At 36.2% G+C, this 24,395-nt stretch overlaps 1 protein-coding gene across 8 annotated transcripts in view; it reads right to left on the bottom strand.

Annotated features, from left to right (window-relative positions):
* The window catches only part of GOLGA4 (golgin A4), a 128,312-nt gene that overhangs the window by 91,370 nt on the left and 12,547 nt on the right, over positions 1–24,395 (bottom strand). For 4 of the 8 annotated variants that reach the window (XM_047740740.1, XM_047740732.1, XM_047740731.1 and 1 more), the window contains exons 2-4: positions 19,480–19,569; positions 9,389–9,487; positions 5,005–5,070 (exon numbers count right to left, since the gene is read on the bottom strand). In XM_047740740.1, the coding sequence (XP_047596696.1) occupies positions 5,005–5,070; positions 9,389–9,487; positions 19,480–19,569 (255 nt within the window). The remainder of the gene's footprint in view (positions 1–5,004; positions 5,071–9,388; positions 9,488–19,479; positions 19,570–24,395) is intronic. The other 4 variants (XM_047740775.1, XM_047740750.1, XM_047740766.1 and 1 more) reach the window with 3 other exon arrangements.

Consider the following 24,395-nt stretch of genomic DNA (forward strand, 5'->3'; position numbering starts at 1 on the left):
CAAGTGTCCATTAGCAGGTAAATAAACTGTGCAATATCTATTCAAAGGAGTCCTACACAGAATAAAAAGGAACAAACTACTGATATCCACAACAATATGAATGAAATCTCAAAAGCACTCTGGTGAGTGAAAGAAGCCTTCTACAAGACAGTGCATATTACATACATGAGGCCACTTATATCAAGTTCTAAAACAAGCAAAACTAATCCACTGTACGGTGGGGAAAATTTCTAAGAGATTACCTCTAGGAGGGAGAAGAACCATAAAGGAACTTTCTGGAGTGTTGATAACGTTCTATAATTTGTATATGGGTATAGAATATGGGTTTGGCATATACATTTGTTAAAACTCAGTTAATGTACACTTGAGGATTGTATATTTCATTTAACATAAAATTTACCTCAAAAAAGGATACAATTCAGTAAGCTCTTTGACATCAGTCATAGCAGTATTTTTTTGGACCAGTCTCCTCAGGCAAGGGTAACAAAAGCTAATATAAACAAATGGGATTACATCAAACTAAAAAGCTTTTGCACAGTGAAAGAAACCATCAACAAAACGAAAAGGCAACTTAAAAACTGTAAAAGATATTTGCAAATCGTAGATTTGATAAGGGATTAATATCCAAAATATATAAAGAATTTATGCAATATAAAAAATTTTTTTTTAATGGGCAGAGGACTTGAATAGACATTTTTCCAAAGACAGGCAGATGGCCAACGGGCATGTGAAAAGATACTCAACATCGCTAATCATTAGGGAAATGCAAATTGAAACCACTACTAGGTATCACCCTCACAGCAGTCTGACTGGCTATTACCAAAAAGACAAAAAATGGCAAGTGTTGGTGAGGATGTAGGAAAAAAGGGAAGCTTGGTGCTCTGTTGGTGGGAATGTAAACTGGCATAGCCACTATGGAAAAGAGTATGGAGGTGCATCAAAAAGTAGAAATTGAAAATAGAACTACCACACAATCCACCAATTCCACTTCTGGGTACTTATGTGAAACAAACAAATGAAAACACCAACTCAAAGAAATATATGTATCCTTATGTTCACTGCAGCATTATTTATACTAGCCAAGATACAGAAGGAACATCTAAGTGTTCATCTAAGTGTCCTATCGGTGAACTGATAAAGAAGATGCAAGATATATGTTATATATATAACATATATATATATATATAAAATGAATATTATAGAAATATTTACATAAGAATTTTACTTAGCCATGTAAAAAGAATGAAATCTTGCCATTTGTGACATAGATGGACCTAGAGGGTATTATGCTAAATAAGTCAGACAAAGAAAGCCAAATGTCATATGACTTCACTTATCTGTAGAATCTAAAAAATATATATAAAACAATACAGACTCAAAGACACAGGAAACAAATTATTGGTTGCCAGAGTGGGGAGGGGTCTGGGGAACAAGGCAAAATACATAATGAGAATAGGTAGAAACTTTCAGTTACAATAGAAAGAAGTCAGGCGGATGTAACGTACAGCACAGGAAACACAATAATACCGCAAAAACTTTGTGTGGTGACAGATTCTGTTAACTAGAATAATCATGGTGATCATTTCCTAACTTTAACATAAAAATATCAAATCACTATGATGTACACCTACTATGAAACTAATGGTATACTGTATGTCAATTATACTTCAATCTAAAAAAAAATCTAGGCAGATAACTATCTTTTAATCAGATAAATTAAATTTTCATCACAACTTATTACTATAGAACCTCTGGGCTGTGTATCATTAGTAGCTAGATACATAATTATACCACTAATTATACCTCTGGAACTAGTCAGTTCCATAGTCAGTTCCATAGCAAATACGATTTAACTTGTATTTTTTTTTTTAAAGATTTTATTTATTTATTTGACAGAGAGAGATCACAAGTAGACAGAGAGGCAGGCAGAGAGAGAGAGAGAGGGAAACAGGCTCCCTGCTGAGCAGAGAGCCCGATGCGGGACTCGATCCCAGGACCCTGAGATCATGACCTGAGCCGAAGGCAGCGGCTTAACCCACTGAGCCACCCAGGCGCCCTTAACTTGTATTTTTAACTTGAGAATTAATTCTTATATGTGGTATTTCCCTTCTCTCTTCTTAAAGTAATTAAAGTATTAATACTTAAATATAAATATTAAACTCTGATTAATAATGTACATGCTAAAATATTAGGGGGAAGGATACTGTGGCCTGCAACTCACTTTGAAATGCATCAAAAACGTAAAATGGATTGAGGGGCTAGATAGAAGAATATATACTGGGACAGATTTGTGATAAATCAAGTACAGTAAAGTACCAATGGCAGTATCTGGGTGGTAGGTACAAAGATGCTCACTTTAAAGTTCTACTTCTCTGTATGTTTGAAAATTTTCATAAGATACTGTGATGAAAAGAAAAAAGGAGTAAACGCTTGTTAAATCATCATATTATGTGCCAAAAACCAACTGATTTACGAAGGATATCTGAGCCAGTAATAAGGGAATCACAGGCAGCTACGTTTACGAACGCTTGGGCTTGCTTTGCACCATCTCTTCTCTTCTACCTTGGTGTCAACTCTTATTTCTTGCTGCTGTCAAGATGCCCAATCATAGTAAGCATTCCACCCCCTTTAAGAAAATACATTATTCCTGGGGCACCTGGGTGGCTCAGTGGGTTAAGCCTCTGCCTTCGGCTCAGGTCATGATCTCAGGGTCCTGGGATCAAGCGGACTCTGCTCAGCGGGGAGCCTGCTTCCTCCTCTCTCTCTGCCTGTCTCTCTGCCTACTTATGATCTCTGTCAAATAAATAAATAAAATTTAAAAAAAAAGAATATACATTATTCCCCATTTGCTGATAACAGCCAACAACCAACTTGTCAGAAATGTGTTTAAAAATGGACTCTGAGGGGCTCCTGGGTGGCTCAGTGCATTAAGCATCTGCCTCTAACTTAGGTCATGATCACAGGGTCCTGGGATCAAGCCCCGCATCAGACTCTGCTCAGTGGAGAGCCTGCTTCTCCCTCTCCTTCTGCGGCTCCCACTGCTTGCACGCACTCTCTTTCTCTCTCTCTCTCTCTCAAATAAATAAATAAAATCTTTTACAAAAATGTTTGAGGGGCTGCCTGGGTGGCTCAGGGGGTTAAGTCTCTGCCTTCAGCTCAGGTCATGATCTCAGGGTCCTGGGATCGAGTCCCACATCAGGCTCTCTGCTAGGCAGGGAGCCTGCTTCCTCCTCTCTCTCTCTCTACTTGTGATCTCTCTCTCTGTCAAATAAATAAAATCTTTAAAAAAAAAATGTTTGAAAAATAGACTGTGAGTAAAGGCATCTCCCTTGTTATAAGAATCAAAAGAGATCATATATGTAAAATGTTTAACAATGCCAGATGCATAGTAAACACTCAATAAATACTACTTTATTATTTTTTTTTAAATAGTTGTATTTTTTTTAAAGATTTTATTTATTTATTTGATGGAAAGAGAGATCACAGGGAGGCAGAGAGGCAGGCAGAGATAGAGGAGGAAGCGGGCTCCCCACTGAGCAGAGAGCCCAACGTGGGGCTCGACCCCAGGACCCTGAGATCATGACCTGAGCCAAAGGCAGAAGCTTAACCCACTGAGTCACCCAGGTGCCCCTAGTTGTGTTTTTTAAGAAAGTTCAAAGTCTTCAGTGGGCTTACTTCCTGAACATTATGCATGCTCATTCTTCACCTTAATGAAAACTTAAATTTCTCCTGAATGTGTCATAAAGCTGGTTGTCATTCATTCTAGTTTTTGCATTCATAACAGTATTAGTCTTTTTGGACTATAAGAGAGGAATATAAGCTTTCTATATTTTTTATTATATTATGTTAGACACCATACTGTACATCACTAGTTTTTGATGTAGTGTTCCATGATTCATTGTTTGCATATAACACCCAGTGCTCCATGCAATCCGTGCCCTCCTTAATACCCATCACCAGGCTCACCCATCCCCCAACCCCCTTCTAAAATGGAAAACAGGCATTCTAAATAATACTTTTAATAATATTCATTAAAGATCACTGGATCTGTCCAGTACCATTTAGAGTGGTACATCCAAATATTTTACCCCTACTTCCTGGCACTTATAGAAAATGATATATTTATAGAGGACTTTGAATTAACTAGAGAGTTTGGGCAAAGCCAGGGTCAACAAGCTCAGGGACTTGGACTATGCCTGGAACTTGACCAGCCCCCAGGAGGGAATGAGGTTCTCAGTTCACAGAATCTGTTCATGGCATTTGGGAAGCTTTAATCCGTACATTTGTTAGACAATAGTTTAGAATGGTTAGTCTACGTAATTTAGTTCGTATATCATTTAGTTCATAAACTGTCTACATTCATGCTCTAGGTTCACAGATTAAAAATGTTTTGCCCTACATTAGAGACTGCCGAGAACAGCCAGGTTAATGATAATATCATTACCAAAGCCAAAGCAAACAAATATTCTCTCAGCCACTGCTGCCCTTATGACATTTTTAAGGAATTTTGTTTCCTTCTATTTAGGAAAGAGTCAAAAGAAATTCACCTGAGCTGTATTCCCCAAATAACTTTTTAAAATCAAAGATAACACAAGTTTTCTAGTAGTAAAAATACTATGCAAACTTTAAGAGAAAACTTTAAGAGAAATCCCATTTCCTCCATATCTCCCCACCTTCTAAATGATGTAACTCAATGTCTTTAGACATAAACTGTCCATAATCTTTTACAACTATAAAATCAGATTCCTTTTTTCAAAAAGTTTTCTCTTCACTGCCATTAATTTTTTTAAATGAGTAACAATGGCATGTGACAGAACTGGTGGATATACAATGAACTACTTTCATTTAAAACTGAAGAAAGCATCAACCAACCTGGATTTACCATACACAGTGTATGAAATGTATAGACATCACTATTTCAATATAAAGCCAGGTGCTAATAATACAGATTGACCAACACTCTGAAATGACTTGCTATTTTCTAAAATAACTTTAGTAACAGACCTGAGGAGTTGTTGGTTCGCTTCCATTAACACTGTCGGGAGATTTCAGAGCTTGGATAGATGCATTCTAAGAAAAACAAAGAAACATCATAAAGAAAAGGAACAAAAAGCTAAGCTTTTAAAACTGTGAAGAACAAAGACCAAGTACCAAGACCTATTAGGCACATTTATCAAACAAAATTAGTTCATTTATTAGAATGTTTTCATGCAAGGCAAAACTAGTATGGTGAGTATTTAGAAAATTTATTTTGCTAACATATGTAACTAAATAGCAAAGATTAGTATGTAGCAAAGTTTATTTTAAACTAATCACATATCTCTCCCCATTATGATGTCCCCAGTCTTTTCCCCCATGACAAAACTAACATCAGGGAATCAATCCACAAACTTCATTCAAGGAGACAACTACCCAGAAAAAGAAGTAATGTCAAGTGTTCCCTATGATCAAATAATACCCAAAGTTATTTGGGCTAAGACCTGAAAAACATCTTTATAACAAGAAATGGAAATGCTTCATTCACCTGAAACCAGCAATCTAAATGAAATTATTATGGCAATTTTCAGAAAAATTTATAATTAAAAAATCTTCCACATATGAAAGCTTTTTGTTTTGTTCTCTTAGTATGATGAATGTTCTAAGTGACATCCTACTGATCACCCCTTACTGGCATTGGTTTCATGGTAATGAATGAGATTCTTTGAGATTCAAAATTCTATACTGCATTCATAATACACTAACCAAAATTAGAGCTATACAAGTAGCTCATGATAAAATAACTTCTAAGTTTTAAACAAAGCATTAGAGCAAATACTAGCCACAATGTTTCAGTAAGTTGGTAGTTAAATTAGACATTTCCCATACATTTCCACAGTGGACCAAGGAAGGGTCAAATAACTGACCTTACTTATTCTTAAATATAAGTGGAAAAGGCACTCGGCTTTGCAAGTGTTCTCAAATTTTTGAACTCTCATTAGGTATTAGATACTAAGAAATTGTTAATTTTCAGGTGTGATGAACATATTGTATATTTTTAGTCATTATCTTTTAGAAATAAATGCCAAAACATTTAGATGGAATAAGGTTTCTGAAATCTGCTAATAATCCCAACAGAGATGGAGACAGAGGAAGGGAGGTGTGCATGTGCGGGTAGGTGGCTAGAGGACCGCACCAGTACAATACTGCAATTAAGATGGCCATGAGTTACTAACTAAGGATACTGGGGGATGAGAGAGAGTTCTTATACCACTATTACTACGATTTCCACTTTCAGTTTTTCAGGATTTTTCTCTAATATCAACTGAAATACCTTCTCCCTCTAATATAAAAAGAGTTTTGGGTGTGGAGTCTGCTTAAGATTCTCTTTCTCCCTCTCCCTTTGCTCCCCTTACCCCCTGCTTGTGTGCTTGCACAGGCGCGTGCGCGCACGTGCGCTTTCTCTCTCTCTCTCTCTCTCTCTCTCGGCAAACATACAAAAAAAGAGTCATCAAATTTTATCAGTCTAAGACATTTTCCTTTAAGTTACATAGAGGAGAAAAGTTAGGGGAACATAACTTTTATCTTCCTGTTCTCTGCCATTTCAAAGGATTTCAAGTTGTATATATGGCTTTATTTGTGTAGCATGATAATTAATGCTTGCTGGCTCTAAAAATAAACTAGACTATGCACTATAAAATAAAAAACATACTTTATTGAGTTCAACAAGTCTTTCAGTCCATATGTTGAAAATTAATAAACAGTTAAATTATGGAGAAAGGAAATGAAATCGTTCCCTAAAATATTTTAAGTTAGGAGGAAGAGTGATTACAGAGTCCATATTCTAAGTTACTTGACACATGACTGTGGCCCATACAAAAAACTATTCTATAATTATCTGACCTATCACCCTATCAGAAAAACACAATCTAACATTTAAAAACTCTCCCTCCCTGCATACGTATTTCAATATATGTATTATACCATATATTTAAATAAATGCAGAACAGTTAGAGAAAGCATTGGTTACGTGACCTTGTAAATTTAAATTACAAAACTGTACAAGCAAAATTAAAGATTTTGAAATTACCTGAAATGCCTTCTTCATTTCTGCCCAACAAATTCTCATTTACCTTTTAACTTTCAAATGCAACTTTTTTTTTTTAAAGACTTTATTTATTGACTTGACAGAGAGAGATCACAAGTAGACAGAGAGGCAGGCAGAGAGAGAGAGAGAGGGAAGCAGGCTCCCTGCCGAGCAGAGAGCCCGATGCGGGACTCGATCCGAGGACCCTGAGATCACGACCTGAGCCGAAGGCAGCGGCTTAACCCACTGAGCCACCCAGGCGCCCTCAAATGCAACTTCTTTAATGAAGCTTCATACGGCTTAACTGAGGGCTAACATATTCCCTATGCCTATATTTTCTTCTATGAAGTTTTAATTCCTTTGTATTTCAAGCATATGTCTCCATACTAAACTATAAACTGTTGGAGGGCAGGAATCCTGTATTTCACCTTGGTCCCCAGGACTTAACTTCTGCCAGACTGGTGGTAGAAGTTCAGTATATGCTCGTCAAATCCTGTGCAGTTACTTCCTTTGGTATGAAAAGACTTCTGAAGTCCTTCTCCCAGAGAGAAGCTCAACACATGTCAATACTCAACTGTCACCAATACTTTCTCCTGGAGGCAATTCTAAGACAAGAGAAAAATTCTTCTAATCTAACATGCATTTAATTTAAAAGCACACACAGATTGCCTGCCAGATTTATCTTCAATTATGTTTTGTTCAATCTTTTGACAAGTATTTATTGACTGCTGAGCACTAAGCAATTTTTAGAATTTGGGGTCATTTTGCAAAAAACTGAATTAGCTAAAAGTCAACAGCTGATGAACTCATAAGTAGACCCTCACTAAATTTGCATTCCATTATAGGTTATGCTATGGTTTCCCTTTGTTACATGGAAAGACATTAAGTCTTTATCTGAACAAAATTCAAATAAGACTAATGAAGACTTTTAGTCTACTTAAATTATTTTTAAATAGTTCAAAAGCCTCTATTTTAAAAACATTAGCATTCCTCACAACAGAAGAGGTCCTTAAATTACTTTCATGTATATGGAAGTGGGCCTCAGAGAAGCTCTTTTTTTTTTTAAGTCTCTGTTATTATTACATGAAGTATAAAGTAATATCATTTTGTGTTTTTAAAGAAACTGGTAAGTTATCTTTAACTGGAACTCCTGTCTCCTTCTCCAACCAGTTTTGAAAATAGTGAGGTGTCACTTATAGCCAGAACGAAGGAGAAATCCTTTGCCTTAAGATCCAAGCTAGGACATCACTAAAACCCTTAGCTGCTTTCTTTTCTAAAACCAAGTTCAGGGTGCCTGAGTGGCTCAGATGGTTAAGTGTCTGCCTTAGGCTAAAGTCATGATCCCAGGGTCCTGGGATCAAGCCCCATGTTGGGCTCCCTGCTCAGCAAGGAGTCTACTTCTCCCTCTCCCTCTGCTCCCACCCCACTTATTCTCTCTCTCTCTCTCTCTCAAATAAATAAAATCTTTAAAAAAAAAAAAAAGTTCAGAATGCAATTCAGGATTGCTACTGACTATATGCAGACCAAGGTTTTCCTGGCTGCATGGATTAACTACAGAAATGTTCTAATTTCATCACAAGCTACTTAGTAAATTAAACCAATTCTCATCATTTAAAAAAACCTGAATCCCAATTCAGTCAGTGTCCAATGCAACAAAAAAAAGCTATCCTTACTGGGCAATCAAACATATCTAAGTTTCCCTAAATTAAGGACTTAATAAGACACATATGAAAACAGTCCGCTTTCTCAAAGTGAAATTATATACAAGATTTAAAATTGTATGAATTCAGTCAACTGAAAAATAATGAGATAATTACTTCCTTTCAGATGTTTAATATATAGAAAACTGGTACTCTCCCAAAATAAGATGTAATTATTTGTTACAGTAGAATCTACCTACCTGCTCAATGTTGTTCAATTATGGATTTATATACAATTTTTTTTCTTAAAATGTGAGTCACATCTTAAAATATTCTTGGCCTCCTACCAATAGTAAGACAGAGATTTCTAGCAATACATACCATGTTTCATTAATGTGCAAACATTCCCTTGAGAGAAAACTTAGAGTTTACACTAAGTTGAAGGTAGTCTTCACTACATTAATGAAAACAGTGTTATTTTGTTGTTGTTAAAAAGCTACCAGAAAACATACCAGCCATCAGAATTCAGCAATTCACTCTGATTTTTTAGAGCAGGGTTAGCAATAGGGCACTGAAGATGCTTTGAGAGACAGTCAGTGACAAGCAGCATGAGATTTGCTTCTAGAATTACCAAATTACTTTGCTTCCCCACAAAGGGAATGCAGAAAGCGGTGGAAGGACTCACCACACTGTCAGTCTGTGTTTTAGGCTGTTTGGAGGAATCCAAAGCAAAGATAGTATACTCAGAGAGAAAAGCAGGCTCTGCTATCATCCCGGCTAGTAGCTGTCTCATTCAGTGTAATAAGCAGAGGTATAAAAATAAAACAAATAATGAAAAACAGATCACAGTAAGGGCATGTTGCAAAGTGTTCTCTCCACACGGCATACACAACAGTATAATGACCTTGCACCACCACAACTGCTACCATCTCTCCACCCACAGAAATAACAAGTTGCTGGAAAGGTTAGGAATGGAGAGGAGTTGAGCCATTTAGAAACTCAAAGCCCAACTTTAACCAACTTGCTTACTGGCATACAAACGATATATGCAACAGCCACAGAAACACACCGCATATCTGCCGATTTGTTTTAAGAGTCTAACCAGTAAAAACCATACATGGTAAAGAACACAAACCCTTAGCCCTTAATGTAACAAACACTGACCATTTTTATACATTCAAAAAAATAGCAGTGAAAATAATGGTGAGGACAAAACACATAAAATTTTAAGTAATCATTTATTTTGCACTTAGAAACAAAAATAGTTTTCTCCAATACGTACAAAGGAAACTTTTGAAACTGAAATTCATATAACAAGTTCTAAGGTAAAATTCTATTATACTAATTATTTTAAATGTATTCTCTTCTGTCCTTCAGTCTTCAGAAACTATATACACCAAAATATTAATAATCATTAATAGATTTAGAAGAAATTATAATTAAAATGAACTTTCCAATGTAAAACAGTTGAAATCTGCATAAGCTCTGTGATGTCACAGAGTTTACCAATGTCAATTCCCCTCTTTTGATAGCATACAATAGTTATACAAGAAAACTTCGGGAGAAAATGGGCAAAAGGTACACAGGTCCTCCCTTAAAAAAATTTTAAAACCCCCTGTGGATCTATGATTATTTCAAAACAAAAACTAAAAAAAAAACTAATCTTCTCCAAATATTAACATAGCAGTTAATGTATATTATGTTATATATTATATATAAGAAAGAACTTATATCAGAAAATAAATGTTGCACAAGCTTAAGAACTTACACTTTTCATCTTAGTATGGTAGAGTTATGGATATGACTACAGAGACTCCACTAACTCTTCGTCTGGTCCTAAAAGTTGAGTATTAGTGGTGTACTAAAATGTACTAGATGCCTGTTTGGCTCTGGGCACTCATCTTATCCAAGTTTCCACTCTTGCTGAAAATCTGAATTCTCCTGGCAAACTCAGAAAAGTCATCCTTGAAATAAATGTGATTTTAAATGAAGGGCTATACAAATTCACTCTTCTTAGGCTTCCAAAATTAACATTTAAAATGAAGTCACTCTGTCCCACAACAAAATAATTTAAAATTTCACAGTAAAGAATATATTTGAAAAAAACACAAAAGCTGGTACCCAGTATAGAAAAACATACTGACCAAACATTTCAAAGAAAGATGGGCCCAAACAACAATTTACACTCCTGCCCCTAGCCCAAGTAAAAGCCAAGTGTATCAAAATTAGTTTCCATTGACAGCTACCTCAAAACCTGAAGAGCCTTTCTTCCCACTCACTGTCCTTGTCATTTGCTTCTTATGCCTATGAAAATCTTACACACATCAGTTCCCAAATATTCTCAAATTCTGTCTCAACTCCGTATCTCTCAAACTCTGTTGAAATTCTAATCCAAATCTATTAAGAACTTAATTCACCTCTTCTGTGGTCCTTAGGTGAAGCCATCAGTTGAACTAACACTGACTGAAGTTCTATGTCTAAACATTCATGAAGATACATAAAACTCCCATTAGATATCTGTTGAAGGCTTTTAATTTATCCTGCATGTCTCTTATTCTCTACATATACTTATCTCTTTTGAGTTTTCAGTGGAATTACTCAGTATTCTTTTTAAATACCCTAATTTTCCCATGAACTGGGACTTATCTGAGTTTTAGTCTATGTTTTTATATCAATTTTTTTTTTACTTCAAGGATTTCTAATTGGTTCTTTTTCATACCTACTAAATCTACTTTTGTTTTGGTCTGTTTTTCCCCCATAATTTTATCTTCTTTTTCAGAAAATTAATAATTCATGTATCTTATCAAAGATATTTATTTTTAAAGTTTTTTCTAGACTACTCTATTAATCTGAATTTCATCTAGGATAAATTTATATTCCAATTCCTGTTTTTACTGACTGCCTTCCTAGCATTTGTTTTAGAATTTTCATTTACAGGTTCACTTTGAAGAAGGTATTATCTTTCTCCTTCCTTCTGTACTCATCTTTCTTTATCCAGTCAATCTGATTCCCTAGGCTCCAGTTTGAGTTTCCTGTCCTATAGCAATATAGGGGTTATCACGGACTCAGTCACAATAAGCCCAAGTGTCTTTTCTCCAGTTCTTGGTCATGAGGCCCTCCCCTAGGGACAGGAGCTTCTCACAATGGGCCACAGAGAGCTCTAGGCAGCAGTTACTGAAAGCTTTTCTCAACCCTTTTCATCCAGTGCTGGAGGCACCTGTTCAGCTCCTGGCTTAGTTCAGCAGCACTAAATGTGAAGGTTCTAGCCAGGGAAACGAGGAAGAAAATGTTATAAAAAGCAACCAGATTAAAGAAGATATAAAACGACCTCTGTTTACAGATGACAACATCTTATACATGGAAAATACTAAATACTCTACTAAAGGGTAACTATTAGAACCTAATAAATGAGTTCTGCAGGATACAAGATCAACTGACAAAAAGCAACTTTACTTCTACAGAGTGACAATAAGAAACCAAAAATGAAATTAAGACAACAATCCTGTTTACAGTAATATCCAGAAGAATAAAATGCTTGGAAATAAACTTAACAAAAGTAGTACAGACCTTATATTCTGAAAAGCATACATTTTTTTTTTAATTAAAGAAGACCTAAATAAATGGAGGAGAAGAGGGAAAAAAGGGAGGAGGGGGAGGAGATAGAAAGCTTCCCAACTAATAAAAACTGATAAAGGCAACACAAAAAGAAAAGTACAAACCACTCTCCTCACAAATAGAGCTGGGAGAAATATATAAAACGTAACTATCAAAGTGAGTACAGCAGGATAATAATAATGCAACCTATCAGCTGAGTTGATTTAAGGAATGAACAATTAAGCCAATATTAGGAAGCTTAATATTAGGCTTAATATTAGGAAGCCTATTAATATAATAATTAAGCTTAATATTAGGCTTAATATTAGGAAGCCTATAACTCATATCCTATCATTAGACCAAAAGAAAAAACTATGAGAACCTAATAGATACCAAGGCAATTTGACATGGGTAAAAGACTTTTCATTAACCAACAGAGGGTAGGGACAGGTGGCTTCCAATCTAATATCTAACAAAGTAAAAGCATACCAGCTTTGAAAGTCAATCTATTTAGGGGCAAAATTAATTCCAAACTTAAGAAGAAATATTTCTTACCCATTACTTTCAAGATACTTCTCAGTTATTTCCTAAAGAACAATGCCTATAGCCCTTACATAGAATAAATTTATAAAATGTGCTTAAGACGTATCAAAAGCTGAGAGTGTCATAGAATAGTACAAACTAACTTGGAATGACAAAGACAACTAAAGAAGCAGTATTTTATTTCTGAAAGATGTGTCAGATCAAGAAGAATAAAAAATAGGGACACCTGGCTGGCTCAGTCAGTGGAGTGTGCAACTCCTGATCTCAGGGTTATAAATTTAAGCCCCACCTTGGGTATAAAAAGAAAGAAGAAAAAGAGGGGGAGGAAGAGGAAGAAGAAGGTGGAGGAAGAGGAAAAAGTGACATCTTTCTCAAAGTTTGGGAAAGCATTCCAATCCAAAGCAGCCTGACGTTTCACTATTTCTTCCCTTGCAATGTCACAATTAAAAACTTAGTGTGTGTGCTATCCAAGAGCTGATATGTACAGAAAAAGCCTTTCCATTTCTGTATAATAATAATCTTTTTTATGCGATACACAAATTATGAGTATTTCCATACTTCTGAATTCACTTGCTACTCACAAGAACCCTATGAGAGGAAATATTCATTATAACACAATTCTAAAGATGAGAAAGCTGAGGCTCTACGAAGTTAAAAGCAGTTATGTCCAAAGTCACAGAGCAAGTAAGGGATGATGTTCTGTGGTCCCTCCACTGTTCCAGGCTGTCTCTCTGCACATAGGGAAGAAAAGAAGCAAAAAAGCATAAGGTATTTATGAACACACTCTACTAAACAGAAAGAATCCATGAATTAACCACAACTATTTATTTCTTTGCATCATTTTTTTTAGCAGAACAAAGAAAGGATTCTAAGAAAAACTGATTTCTGGAATTTAATTTTAAAACAATATGAAAAAGTTGTGTAGATGAGTCCCTAGGATATGGATAAGAATGGATATGCCTAAACTATGAGGAAGTTTGTCCAAAAGACAGCAAATTAGAGAGCAGGGTAAATGAAGATATCAATCCTTCTTTCAAAAGTTCAGCAGGTAAAGAGATAGACAGATAACATCCCTAGGATCTTAGTCCACATAATGGTCCATCTATTTCCCTCCCTTCAGGTCCAGGGACCTCAGCAAAGCAAGCTGGGCAGGCCTTCCCATTTTCCATGGTTGCCCCCAGGAAGAACTTAATGAGCACCTACTATGTGCAAACCACCATGCTAGGAGATTTACACGCTGGTAAACCCCCACAAAACATGTATTATTATTTCCATTTACAAAGAGAAAACCCGAGTTGCTGAAAAGTTAACTTTCAAAGGTCCTTCAGCCAGACTGATTCCGACGACTCCAAACACCATCCTCTCCTCAGTAGTCTATACCAGGTCTTACACCAAACAAATTACATAAACATATCTTCATGCTCTTAGAAAAATCATTAGATTCAGCCACAAAAAGGAATGAAGTATGAAACATGCTACAACATAGGTAAACCTTCAAAACGTTATGCTAAAAGAGCCAAACACAAAAGGTCACAAATTATATGTTTCCATTTATATAAAATATCCAGAATAAGTGAATCCATAGAGGTAGTAAGTATATCAGTGGTCACCTGGGGCTGGAGGAGAGGGAGCACGGGGACTAACTGCTTAATAAGTATGGGGGCTTTTTTTGGGGATAATGAAAATGTCACAGAACTAGAGAGATGTGATGAATGTACAACACTGTGAATATATTAAATACCACTTTGAAATTGTAAATGTTATGTTACAGGAATTTAATCTCAATTAAAAAAACATCATCATGGAACAGAGGGCAGGAGGCTACAGTAGCTTCATCTGCCTTTAGAGATGCCTTTAGCTTTAGTCAGCCTTTCAAATGATCCTACACTCTCTACTGCTCTAAAGCATCCAGCTCTAGAGGGGCAAAAAAGATTCATCTCAAGCAACAAAAAGGGAAAGGAGCTCTATGCTGAAGATAACAAGGCTATGCTCAAGATCACCGGAAGAAAGAGGATGATCAACATGCCATTTGCACAGGATGAGAGAATGCCAAAGCTCTGTAGACTTTAGGGTCAGTGCAAATCAGTCTGTTCTCCTTTGCCTTCAATGTCTGAACCATAGAGATGATTTTTTATACCCTTGTAAGGAAGCCTGCAACCAAAGACAGACTTGTTTAGATTTACATATAATATTTACCAACACAGGAAAATAGACATATTAGGAGGTATATAAAACCTTTAATTATCCAGGAAATTGTGTAAATGAAACCATCTACTTCCAAAGCATTCTTGATAACAAAGACTACTTATCTACTGGAGAGATAGACAAATATCTATATTTTGAGTTAAACTTCCACATTTTGCTAAAAAGAAACATTATAACATATAAAACAGAAAGTTGGGATCTTCTATATCAGAGATTTAACAAAATAAAAATCCCAGGGAGTGGGAAGATGACTAAGAAGGCAATTATGTAATGCCCATTTAATCAATAACTTAATTATAAAATTAGAAAGTCCTTAAATTTTATAAAAATAAACAGAATTGACCATTACATTGGTCAAAAATAGCTTTTAGAGTTGTCAGAAAACACTTCAAAAGCAAGGAGATGAAGGGATGATGCTGCTCTTTCACTTAGAAACCACTTCTTAGGGGCGCCTGGGTGGCTTAGTGGGTTAAGCCGCTGCCTTCGGCTCAGGTCATGATCTCAGAGTCCTGGGATCAAGCCCCGCATCGGGCTCTCTGCTCAGCGGGGAGCCTGCTTCCTCCTCTCTCTCTGCCTGCCTCTCTGCCTGCTTGTGATCTCTCTGTCAAATAAATAAATAAAATCTTTAAAAAAAAAAAAAAAAATAACCTTTAGCTTACTGAAGCCTATTGTTAAAGAATATTCAAATCATCCCTTTCAAAAAGGATTATTTTGTAAAGATATAGTCATTTAAAATGTTTTAAAGCATCCTCGATGAAATAAATATTTTTTTAAAAACATAGTAGGAAAAAAAAATAAAAAATAAAAGCATAGTAGGGATTCCTGGCTGGCTCAGTTGGAAGAACATGTGACTTAGGATCATGAGTTCAAGCCCCACTCTGGGTGTAGAGATTGCTTACATAAATAAAAAAGTTTTAAAGATATACAAAAAATTAAAAAGCAATAGTAGCAATCAATAAGTTATTTTCAGGGCTTCAACTGTATTGTGTATAAACCAATATACTATAAAATCAACCAATATACTAAGTATAGTAATGATGCTATCAACACTATTTGCCAAAATGGTTCTACTCAGTACTGCAACTTTCATTCAAAATAGTTACATGTATAAACTAAGTTCAACAGCATTAAATTTGAGATCACAAAGTTAAAGAGATGTAATACTGCAAGGGATCCACAAGAAAATGATATCCCACAGAAAGTATGCATATACTTCATATTTTAAACAACTTTGTCAGATCATTTAAATCTATACACCAAGAACACAGTATATTATGCCATTAACTTTGAATGCAAAAACTATACTGTGAAATATTTATTTTGCTATCAACATCTACTATAAAAAAGTTTAAAATGGGGTGCCTGGGTGGCTCAGTCAGTTAAGCGTCTGCCTTCAGCTCAGGTCATGATCCCAGGGTCCTGGGATTAAGCCCCATGTCGCTTCTCCCACTCCCCCTGCTTGTATTTCCTCTTTAGGCTATCTCTCTGTCAAATAAATAAATAAAATCTTTAAAAAAAAAAAAAAGTTTAAAATCTTTTTAACGTAACCTTAGAAAAAATTAAAAAATAAAGTAACCTTCATCAAAACAACATGGAAATACCTCTCAAATTTTTAAATTTGAAAACCATCCCATAACCCAGCAATCCCATTCCTAGGATTCTATCTTCCAGAAGAACATTATTATGTTTATGTACAATGCTCAGTACAGTACTGCTTATAATACTGAAAAGATTATAAAATTTAATTTATAATACTGAGACTCTCTCCAAACTATTCTACAGAATCAATACAATCCCACTCAAAATCTCCACAGGTTTGTTTTGTTGTTGTCATTGTCTGTGTTTCATTTTGTTGTGAGTTTGTTTTTGTGAGACTTGAAAATCTAATTCTAAAATTTATATGGAATTTATATGGAAAGAAATCAGAATAACCAAGACATTCAAGAAGAACAAGGTGAAAGTGCTACGGACTGAATGTGTCCCCCAAAATTCACATATTGAAGACCTAGCCCTCAATGTGATGTATTTGGAGGCAAACTTTGGGAGGTAATTAACTAGAGAAGGTCAAGAGAATGGGGCTTTCATGATGGGATTAGTACCCTTAAAAAAGAGAGACAGGAGAATTGCCTTCCCCCTACTCCGACGCTAAGGAGTACGTAGGTACCAAGAAGGGCCATGCTAGGACATAATGAGAAGATAGCTACCTGCAAATCAATAGAGAGCACTCACCAGACAGCCAATCTGCTGGCATCTTGACCTTGGACTGCCCAGCCTCCAGAACTATGAGAAACAAATGTCTGTTGTTTAAGCCACTAGTCTATGGAATTTTGTTAAAGCAGCCTAAACTGACCAAGACAGGAAAGACCAGCTCTAGGGAAGACAAGATTTAATATAAAACAACTGGCATTAAGACAGTGTGGTATCAGATCAAAGACAGACAAAGCAAACCAGGGAAGAGAATAGAGAGCCCAAAAACAAATCTATGCAAATACAGACACTAATTTCTTAAAAAAGGCAGCACAGTAGATCAATGTGAGAAAAATGGGACAACTGGATAGCCATACAGATGGGTGGTGGGTGGGGAGGAGACACAGACTTGATTCCTACCTCACACCATGCTGAAAAAAAATCAGTTCCAAATGGAATGTAGACTGAAATGTGAAAAGTGAAACGGGATATGGGAGAATGGGCAAAATGAGCATGAAAGAGAGCAAGAGGTATAGGCTTCCCATTATGGAATGATTAGGTCACAGGAATAAAAAGTACAGCATAGAGAATATAATCAAAGATACTGTAATAGCATTGTATGGTGAGAGATGGCAGCCACACTTTCGGTGAGCACAATATAACTTACAGACTTGTCAAATCACTATGTTGCACACGATACCTCAACTTAAAAAAATTATTTTTGAAAAGTAAAACAGGAAAATACTCTCAGGGTAAGAAAAGAATTTTTTAATAAGAAATAAAAACACTAGCCAGAAAATAAAATATTAATAAATTATAATACATTAAAACTAAGAATTTCAGTTCATCTAAGGACACGATTAAGAGAATAAAAGGGCAAGCCACAGGACAGAAGAAGATATCTGTTAGGCATATATCCAATAAAAAACTCCTTCCATATATGTTAACTGGAATTTAAATAAAAACTTGAAACAAAAAAGAAGAAGAAGAAGAAGAAACATCAAGACCCTGAAAAAATAACTTCTCATTACAAGGAAAAAAATGTGTAACTATGTATGGTGATGAATGGTAACTAGACTTGTGATCATTTCAGTTTTCAAATATCAAATCACTATATTGTACACATGAAATTAATGTTATATGCCAATTATGCCTCATTTAAAAAAAAAACCCATCCACAATATATAAAAAAGAGCAACAAACCAATAAAAGACAAACCAAGAGAAAAATGAGCAAAACACATAAAGAAGCACTTCACAAAAAAAGATATCAAATGGCCAATACACAGATGAAAAGTGCTCAATCTCATTAGTCATCAGAGAAATGTGACTTAAAGCTACAATAAGAGAGCACTACACACCCATGAGAATGGCTGAAATTAAAGACTAGCAAGAATGTAGAGCACCAACAACTTTCAGAAACTCCTGGGGGCAAGGTAAAGTTCTACAACTATTCTGAAAAACAATGGGCCTTATCTTCTAAGTGCTAAAATTCTACATACCTTTTGACCCAGTGTTCCACTGCTAAGTACAAACTAAAAGAAATGCAGGTACATGTGGACCAAAAGAAACGTATAATGATGTTCACAGCAGCCTAATTTATAACCCCAAACTGTAAATAATGAAAATGGTTAATATTTACAACAGAAAGCATACTTAAATGGTACTATAAAAAAAGGAAAGAAATACCAAAGGTCAGGATGATAGTAATCTTTTTGGGGGGAAGAAGGCAGTGCTATAATGTTGGCAGTGTCCCTTCTGGAACCTCAGTGGCGGTTATGGGAGGGTTCCTTCATAATAATTCTGTGATTTGTACATTTTTGTCTTACTCTCTTCTGAACCTGTATCACAGTTCACAGCAAGAAAAAGAAGATGGAAAAAAATCTAATCTGAGCTATGGGCCTACCTGCAAGTCACAAAAAATCAGTTAAGTTCAGATTCCAATCAATAGCTTGAAAATACAGAACTTTTCCTTATATGATGCTTGTTAAACAAATTATTATCAAATTATTATAAACCTCAAATATTAAAGATAGAGCATATTGTCCTTTCAAATTGAGATTCTCAAAGAAAACATAAAAGCAAAGCTACTATTTACAAAGAAACAATTATGTTATTAATAAAAATACCTAGCAATTAAAAATTGACCTGTCAAAATAATTTTCCATTTTGTTATCAACAGTAGCCTGCATTTTAGATTAATAAGCTTCTTGTAAGAGGTTTATTAAAGAAGAAATTCCAAACATACCTCTCTATTGGGTGTACCTTCATCAAGTTGCTCTGTAAATGAAGATGTCCTGCTCCTGGTTCTTGTTGGTGTTGAAGAATTGGAGGGAGCCTAGATTAATAAATTATTGCACAAATTAGAAAGACTACATGGGACTATGTATTGAGTAGTCTTTCTCTCAATTCATGCCCAAAGAACCCCATGAAAGAAAGGAAAAAAACAAATAGATGAAAAAGCAAATAATACCTAAAACAATCAACTGGAAGACCTAGGCTGCCTATGGGTCCTTGGTCTGACTCTACCACTAACCAGAACTGTGACCTTAGCTAAACTGACTTTCTGAGGGCTATGTGTCCTCATATATAAAATAAGGTTGTGATATTAACACAAGATGATAACATTAGGGGAAAGTGAAACCAGCTGAGGAGTATATGAAAACTCTTTGTACGATTCTGGCAACTTGCTTATAAATCAAAATTATTTGCTTATAAATCAAAATTCAAAGTTCATGAAAAAAGTAAGGTTGTCAATTCAACCTTTGAAGTGCCTTCCAGGGGTGCCTGGATGGCTCAGATGGTTAAGTGTCTGCCTTCAGCTCAGGTCATGATCTCCAGGTCCTGGGATCCAGCCCCGTGCAGGGCTCCCAGCTCAGCAGGGAGTCTGCTTCTCCCTTTCCCTCTGCCTCTCACCCTGCTTGTGCTCTCTCTCTCTCAAATGAATAAATAAAATCTTTAAAAATTTTTTAAAATAAAGTGTCTTTCAGCTCTAATATTCAATACTATGTAATGCACAAGTAAATACCTCTCTAGTCAAGGGCCTTGCTTTAAGTCTACTTGGCACACCACAGCTGGATCCTAAGATGCCAATCCATTTAGTTCTGTAAAGGAGAGCCTGACTCCTATAATTTCCAGTACCAAAAGTCCTCAGGAAAAAGGGCCCAAAATGTAAACCAGAAGGTTGAAGTCTACTCTAATGTGAACTAAAAAAAGGTCCTAAAAGTATAATGCCAAAACTTTAAGACTCTCCCTCACCCATAATAAAATAGATCTGAACTCATCTACACATAGAAATAAGTCTTGATATCTTACCCTTTGTTAGTCTGCAAAGCTCTACATCAATAAAAGGATTTAATAAATACTTGCTAAGTAAATGAGTGAATGAATGTGAGCACATACTATTGTGGCTAGGCTGGAACAGAGAGGTCATCAGGAAGAGTGTACACACATTCACATACATACACACACAAATAAACATATTCACTTTACAATAAGTACAACATTTCAAATTAAAATAGATGTTTCATAAGCAGTATTGGGACAAATCGCCATCCATAAGGGGGTAGAGACAACAACCAGATGCTCACTTCATACTCAAGCTGTATTAAAGATTTAATTTTTTAAATGTTTATTTAAATTCCAGTTAGTGAAAAAATAAACAAATAAATAAATTCCAGTTAGTGAACATACAGTGTAGTATTAGTTTCAGGTATATCACCCAGTGCTCATCACAAGTGCACTCCTTAATCCCCATTACCTATTTAATTCATGATTTTTAAAAAATGAAATATAAAAGAAGATATGAGAGTTTATTTCTCAATCACTGAGTGGGAAAGAGATTTTTCTGTCAAAACCAGAAATCAAAAGGAACAGTTTAATTGGAGGGAGGGAGGAAAATATCAACAAAATAATGACAAAAATTTAATAACCTTTTTTTTTCTAAACAGCTCTTGTAACCCCGTAAATTATAACTCAGAAAACTGACTAACTCACTATCCCTCTCATCTAGGGTAGGTGACCTGAGCTCCACCAATGAATATACCCACATGAGACTCTGAGTCACAAATAAGGGATGTGAGAAAATAGACACAATTTTAAAGTTCATCATCTGGTGAGCACAGAGACAAAGCTTTATGCAGCTGTGCAGAGGAATTATTGATTCAGCTTTCCAAATACCAGGAAAGGGCTACTTTTAGACAGTGATCACCCAATCACTTGAAAAATATATCCCCACTCTAAGTATTTACAATCTTTACACTTTGGCTTTCATGCAAGCCTAATCCGTAACTGAGAAGCTCATCAGCTCTGGATTAACTAGCAAAATCAAATGTTGGAGCGTGCGAAGTTGAAGAATAGGTAGGTCATAAAACACAGTGTCTTCAGAAAAGTAGTGCCACCTGGCAAGTCTGGACTGATGGCTGGTAGGTCTTGCCCTGGAGTTGCAAGAGTAAGGATCATATATATTACATATGATTGTAAAATACAAAACATGCATAAAAAACAACTGTACTTGATCATTTATTGGAAGGCCCTGGATCTTTAATAGGCTATCCTCACTTCAAAATATAAAGGGATTTAGATTCCGCCAAACTAAACTTGGTCTAATTAATTCTCATAGCCAAGAGAAATCTAGACAGGTTTCTAAGCTATTTGTCATAATTAATATCTTTGTTGTCCATGAAAAAATTATAAACTAACCACTGGTCTCAATTTCAGTACAGGAAAAACCATATTAGTCACTATGGTAGGAAAAATCATATTAGTCACTATGGTAGGCAGAATTCTAAGATGACCCCAATTGACCCTCACCCTGTGAATATGAGATCACTCCCTTGACTATCACACATTACAATGTAAAAGGGATTTCTACAGGCATATTTAAGATTTCTAATAAGTAGTCTTTGAGTCAATCAAAAGATTACCTAGATGGGTCTACCTGATCACAAAAGCCCTTCTTATAAGAGTCTAGAGTGCAAAGGCAGAGGCAGAAGGCAGAGAAATGCACCCCTGCTGTCCTGAAAGAAAACCAAATGCCTATGAGGGCCAAGTGACAAGGAACTGCAGGTAGCCTCTAGATCCTTCTTCAACAGCCAGGAAGAAATAAGGACTTCAGTCCTATAAGCACAGAGGACTAAATTCTAGTACAGCCACATGAGTACAGAAGAAAACCCTAAACTCCAGTTAAGAACATAGTCTGGGGGCGCCTGGGTGGCTCAGTCGGTTAAGTGTCTGCCTTCGGCTCAGGTCATGATCCCAGGGTCCTGGGACTGAGCCCCATGTCAGGCTCCCTACTCAGCGGGAAGCCAGATTCTCCCTCTCCTCTGCCCTGCCCGCCACCCATGCTCTCTCTCTCTCTCAAATAAATACACCTTTAAAAGAAAAAAAAGAAGAACGTAGTCTAGATGACACCTTGTGAAACCCTTTTTTTTAATTTTTTATTTTTTACTAACATATAATGTATTACTAGCCCCAGTGGTACAGGTCTGTGAATCGTCAGGCTTACAGACTTCACAGCACTCACCATAGCACATACCCTCCCCAATGTACCTTGTGAAACTCTTAACAGAGAAGCCAGTCGTCCATGCCAGACTTCTGACCTAGACTATGAAGTAACAATTGGGTTATCAGGCACTAAGAGTGTAGTAATTGGTTATGCAACATTAGAAACTGTATACAGTCATTTCCGGGAAAAAGAAGCCTTGAGTGGTTTACCCCTTTCATTATCCATTAAGACCCTATTCAGATGTCACCCTGACACTCTCCAGAATTGCTTTCCTCTGTGCAGCCACAGCACCATGCACACACTTCACTCATACTAGGAGTACTTGTCTCTCAATCCCTCGGTACAGACACTACATCTACCCTTCACAGCAAATGCAACACCCAGCACCTTAGGAGGCCCTGTTCAATAAATAAGAGCTCTAAAATTACAAATATTTTTAATTAATTAATTTATTTATTTATTTGTAGCCTCCACGCCCAATGGCTTGAACTCACAACCCTGAGATCAAGAGTTGCATACTTTACCAACTGCGTCAGCCGAGTGCCCCAACAAATAATTTTTTTAAATTTTTTAATTATTATTTTTTTTATTTTAGTTTTTTTTTTTTTTTTTTTTTTTTTTTTTGGTCAAAGAGAGAGAGAGCACGAGTGAGCACAGGCAGACAGAGAGGCAGGCAGAGGCAGAGAGAGAAGCAGGCTCCCCGCTGAGCAAGGAGCCCAATGTGGGACTCGATCCGAGGATGCTGGGATCATGACCTGAGCCGAAGGCAGCCGCTTAACCAACTGAGCCACCCAGGCATCCCCCAACAAATATTTTTAAATACTTTATCTCTTTTGATCCTCACAACCAATCTGAAAGTTAATCAGGGCAGATATCATCATCCCCAATTCTCATCTCTGATGAGAAAATAAGAGGGTCAGAATACTTGTGTAGCTTGCCCAGGTTGCATACAAGGTCTGTGTTATGGATTAGGACACAGGTCTTCCGATTTCCTCACCCACTTCCCTGGTATTCTTTAGATCACTGTTTCTCAGATTTTCTTCCACCTGGGACCCAGAGTGTAAAGACAAAATAAAGCACCCATTTTACATACAGACACCTCTAAGACAGAACCTTAAACTTTATGACAGAAAGTGTCATATTTCCCGACCACGTTTATTCTTTCATTAAAAAAAAAAAAAGCCAGGGGGAGCCTGACTGGCTTAATCTCAGGGTTGAGTTCAAGTCCCACGCGTGGTGTAGAGTTTACTTAGGGGGAAAAAAAAAAAAAAGCTGATCTCAACCCACTAAAAGATTCCACAATTCTCTTAACTGCTTTCACCATACCATGTAAGAACAATGTACATAAAGACAGCCACTAACTCTAAAATCTAGACTACATCAAACATACTACTATATTTTAGTTATCTTAAAAAATAAAAATTAAAAAGCATTAATCCTAGCTGAATATCACAATCTAAAGATAACAAAAACACAAATTCTGGATTTTTGTATTACTGAAAAGTTCTATATCAAAGTCAAAACTATGTTAACCGGGGCACCTGGGTGGCTCAGGGGGTTAAGCCTCTGCCTTCGGCTCAGGTCATGATCTCGGAGTCCTGGGATCGAGTCCCGCATCGGGCTCTCTGCTCAGCAGGGAGCCTGCTTCCCTCTCTCTC

The sequence above is a fragment of the Lutra lutra genome, chromosome 1, assembly GCF_902655055.1.
Source record: "Lutra lutra chromosome 1, mLutLut1.2, whole genome shotgun sequence".
In the NCBI taxonomy this organism is placed as follows: Eukaryota; Metazoa; Chordata; class Mammalia; order Carnivora; family Mustelidae; genus Lutra; species Lutra lutra.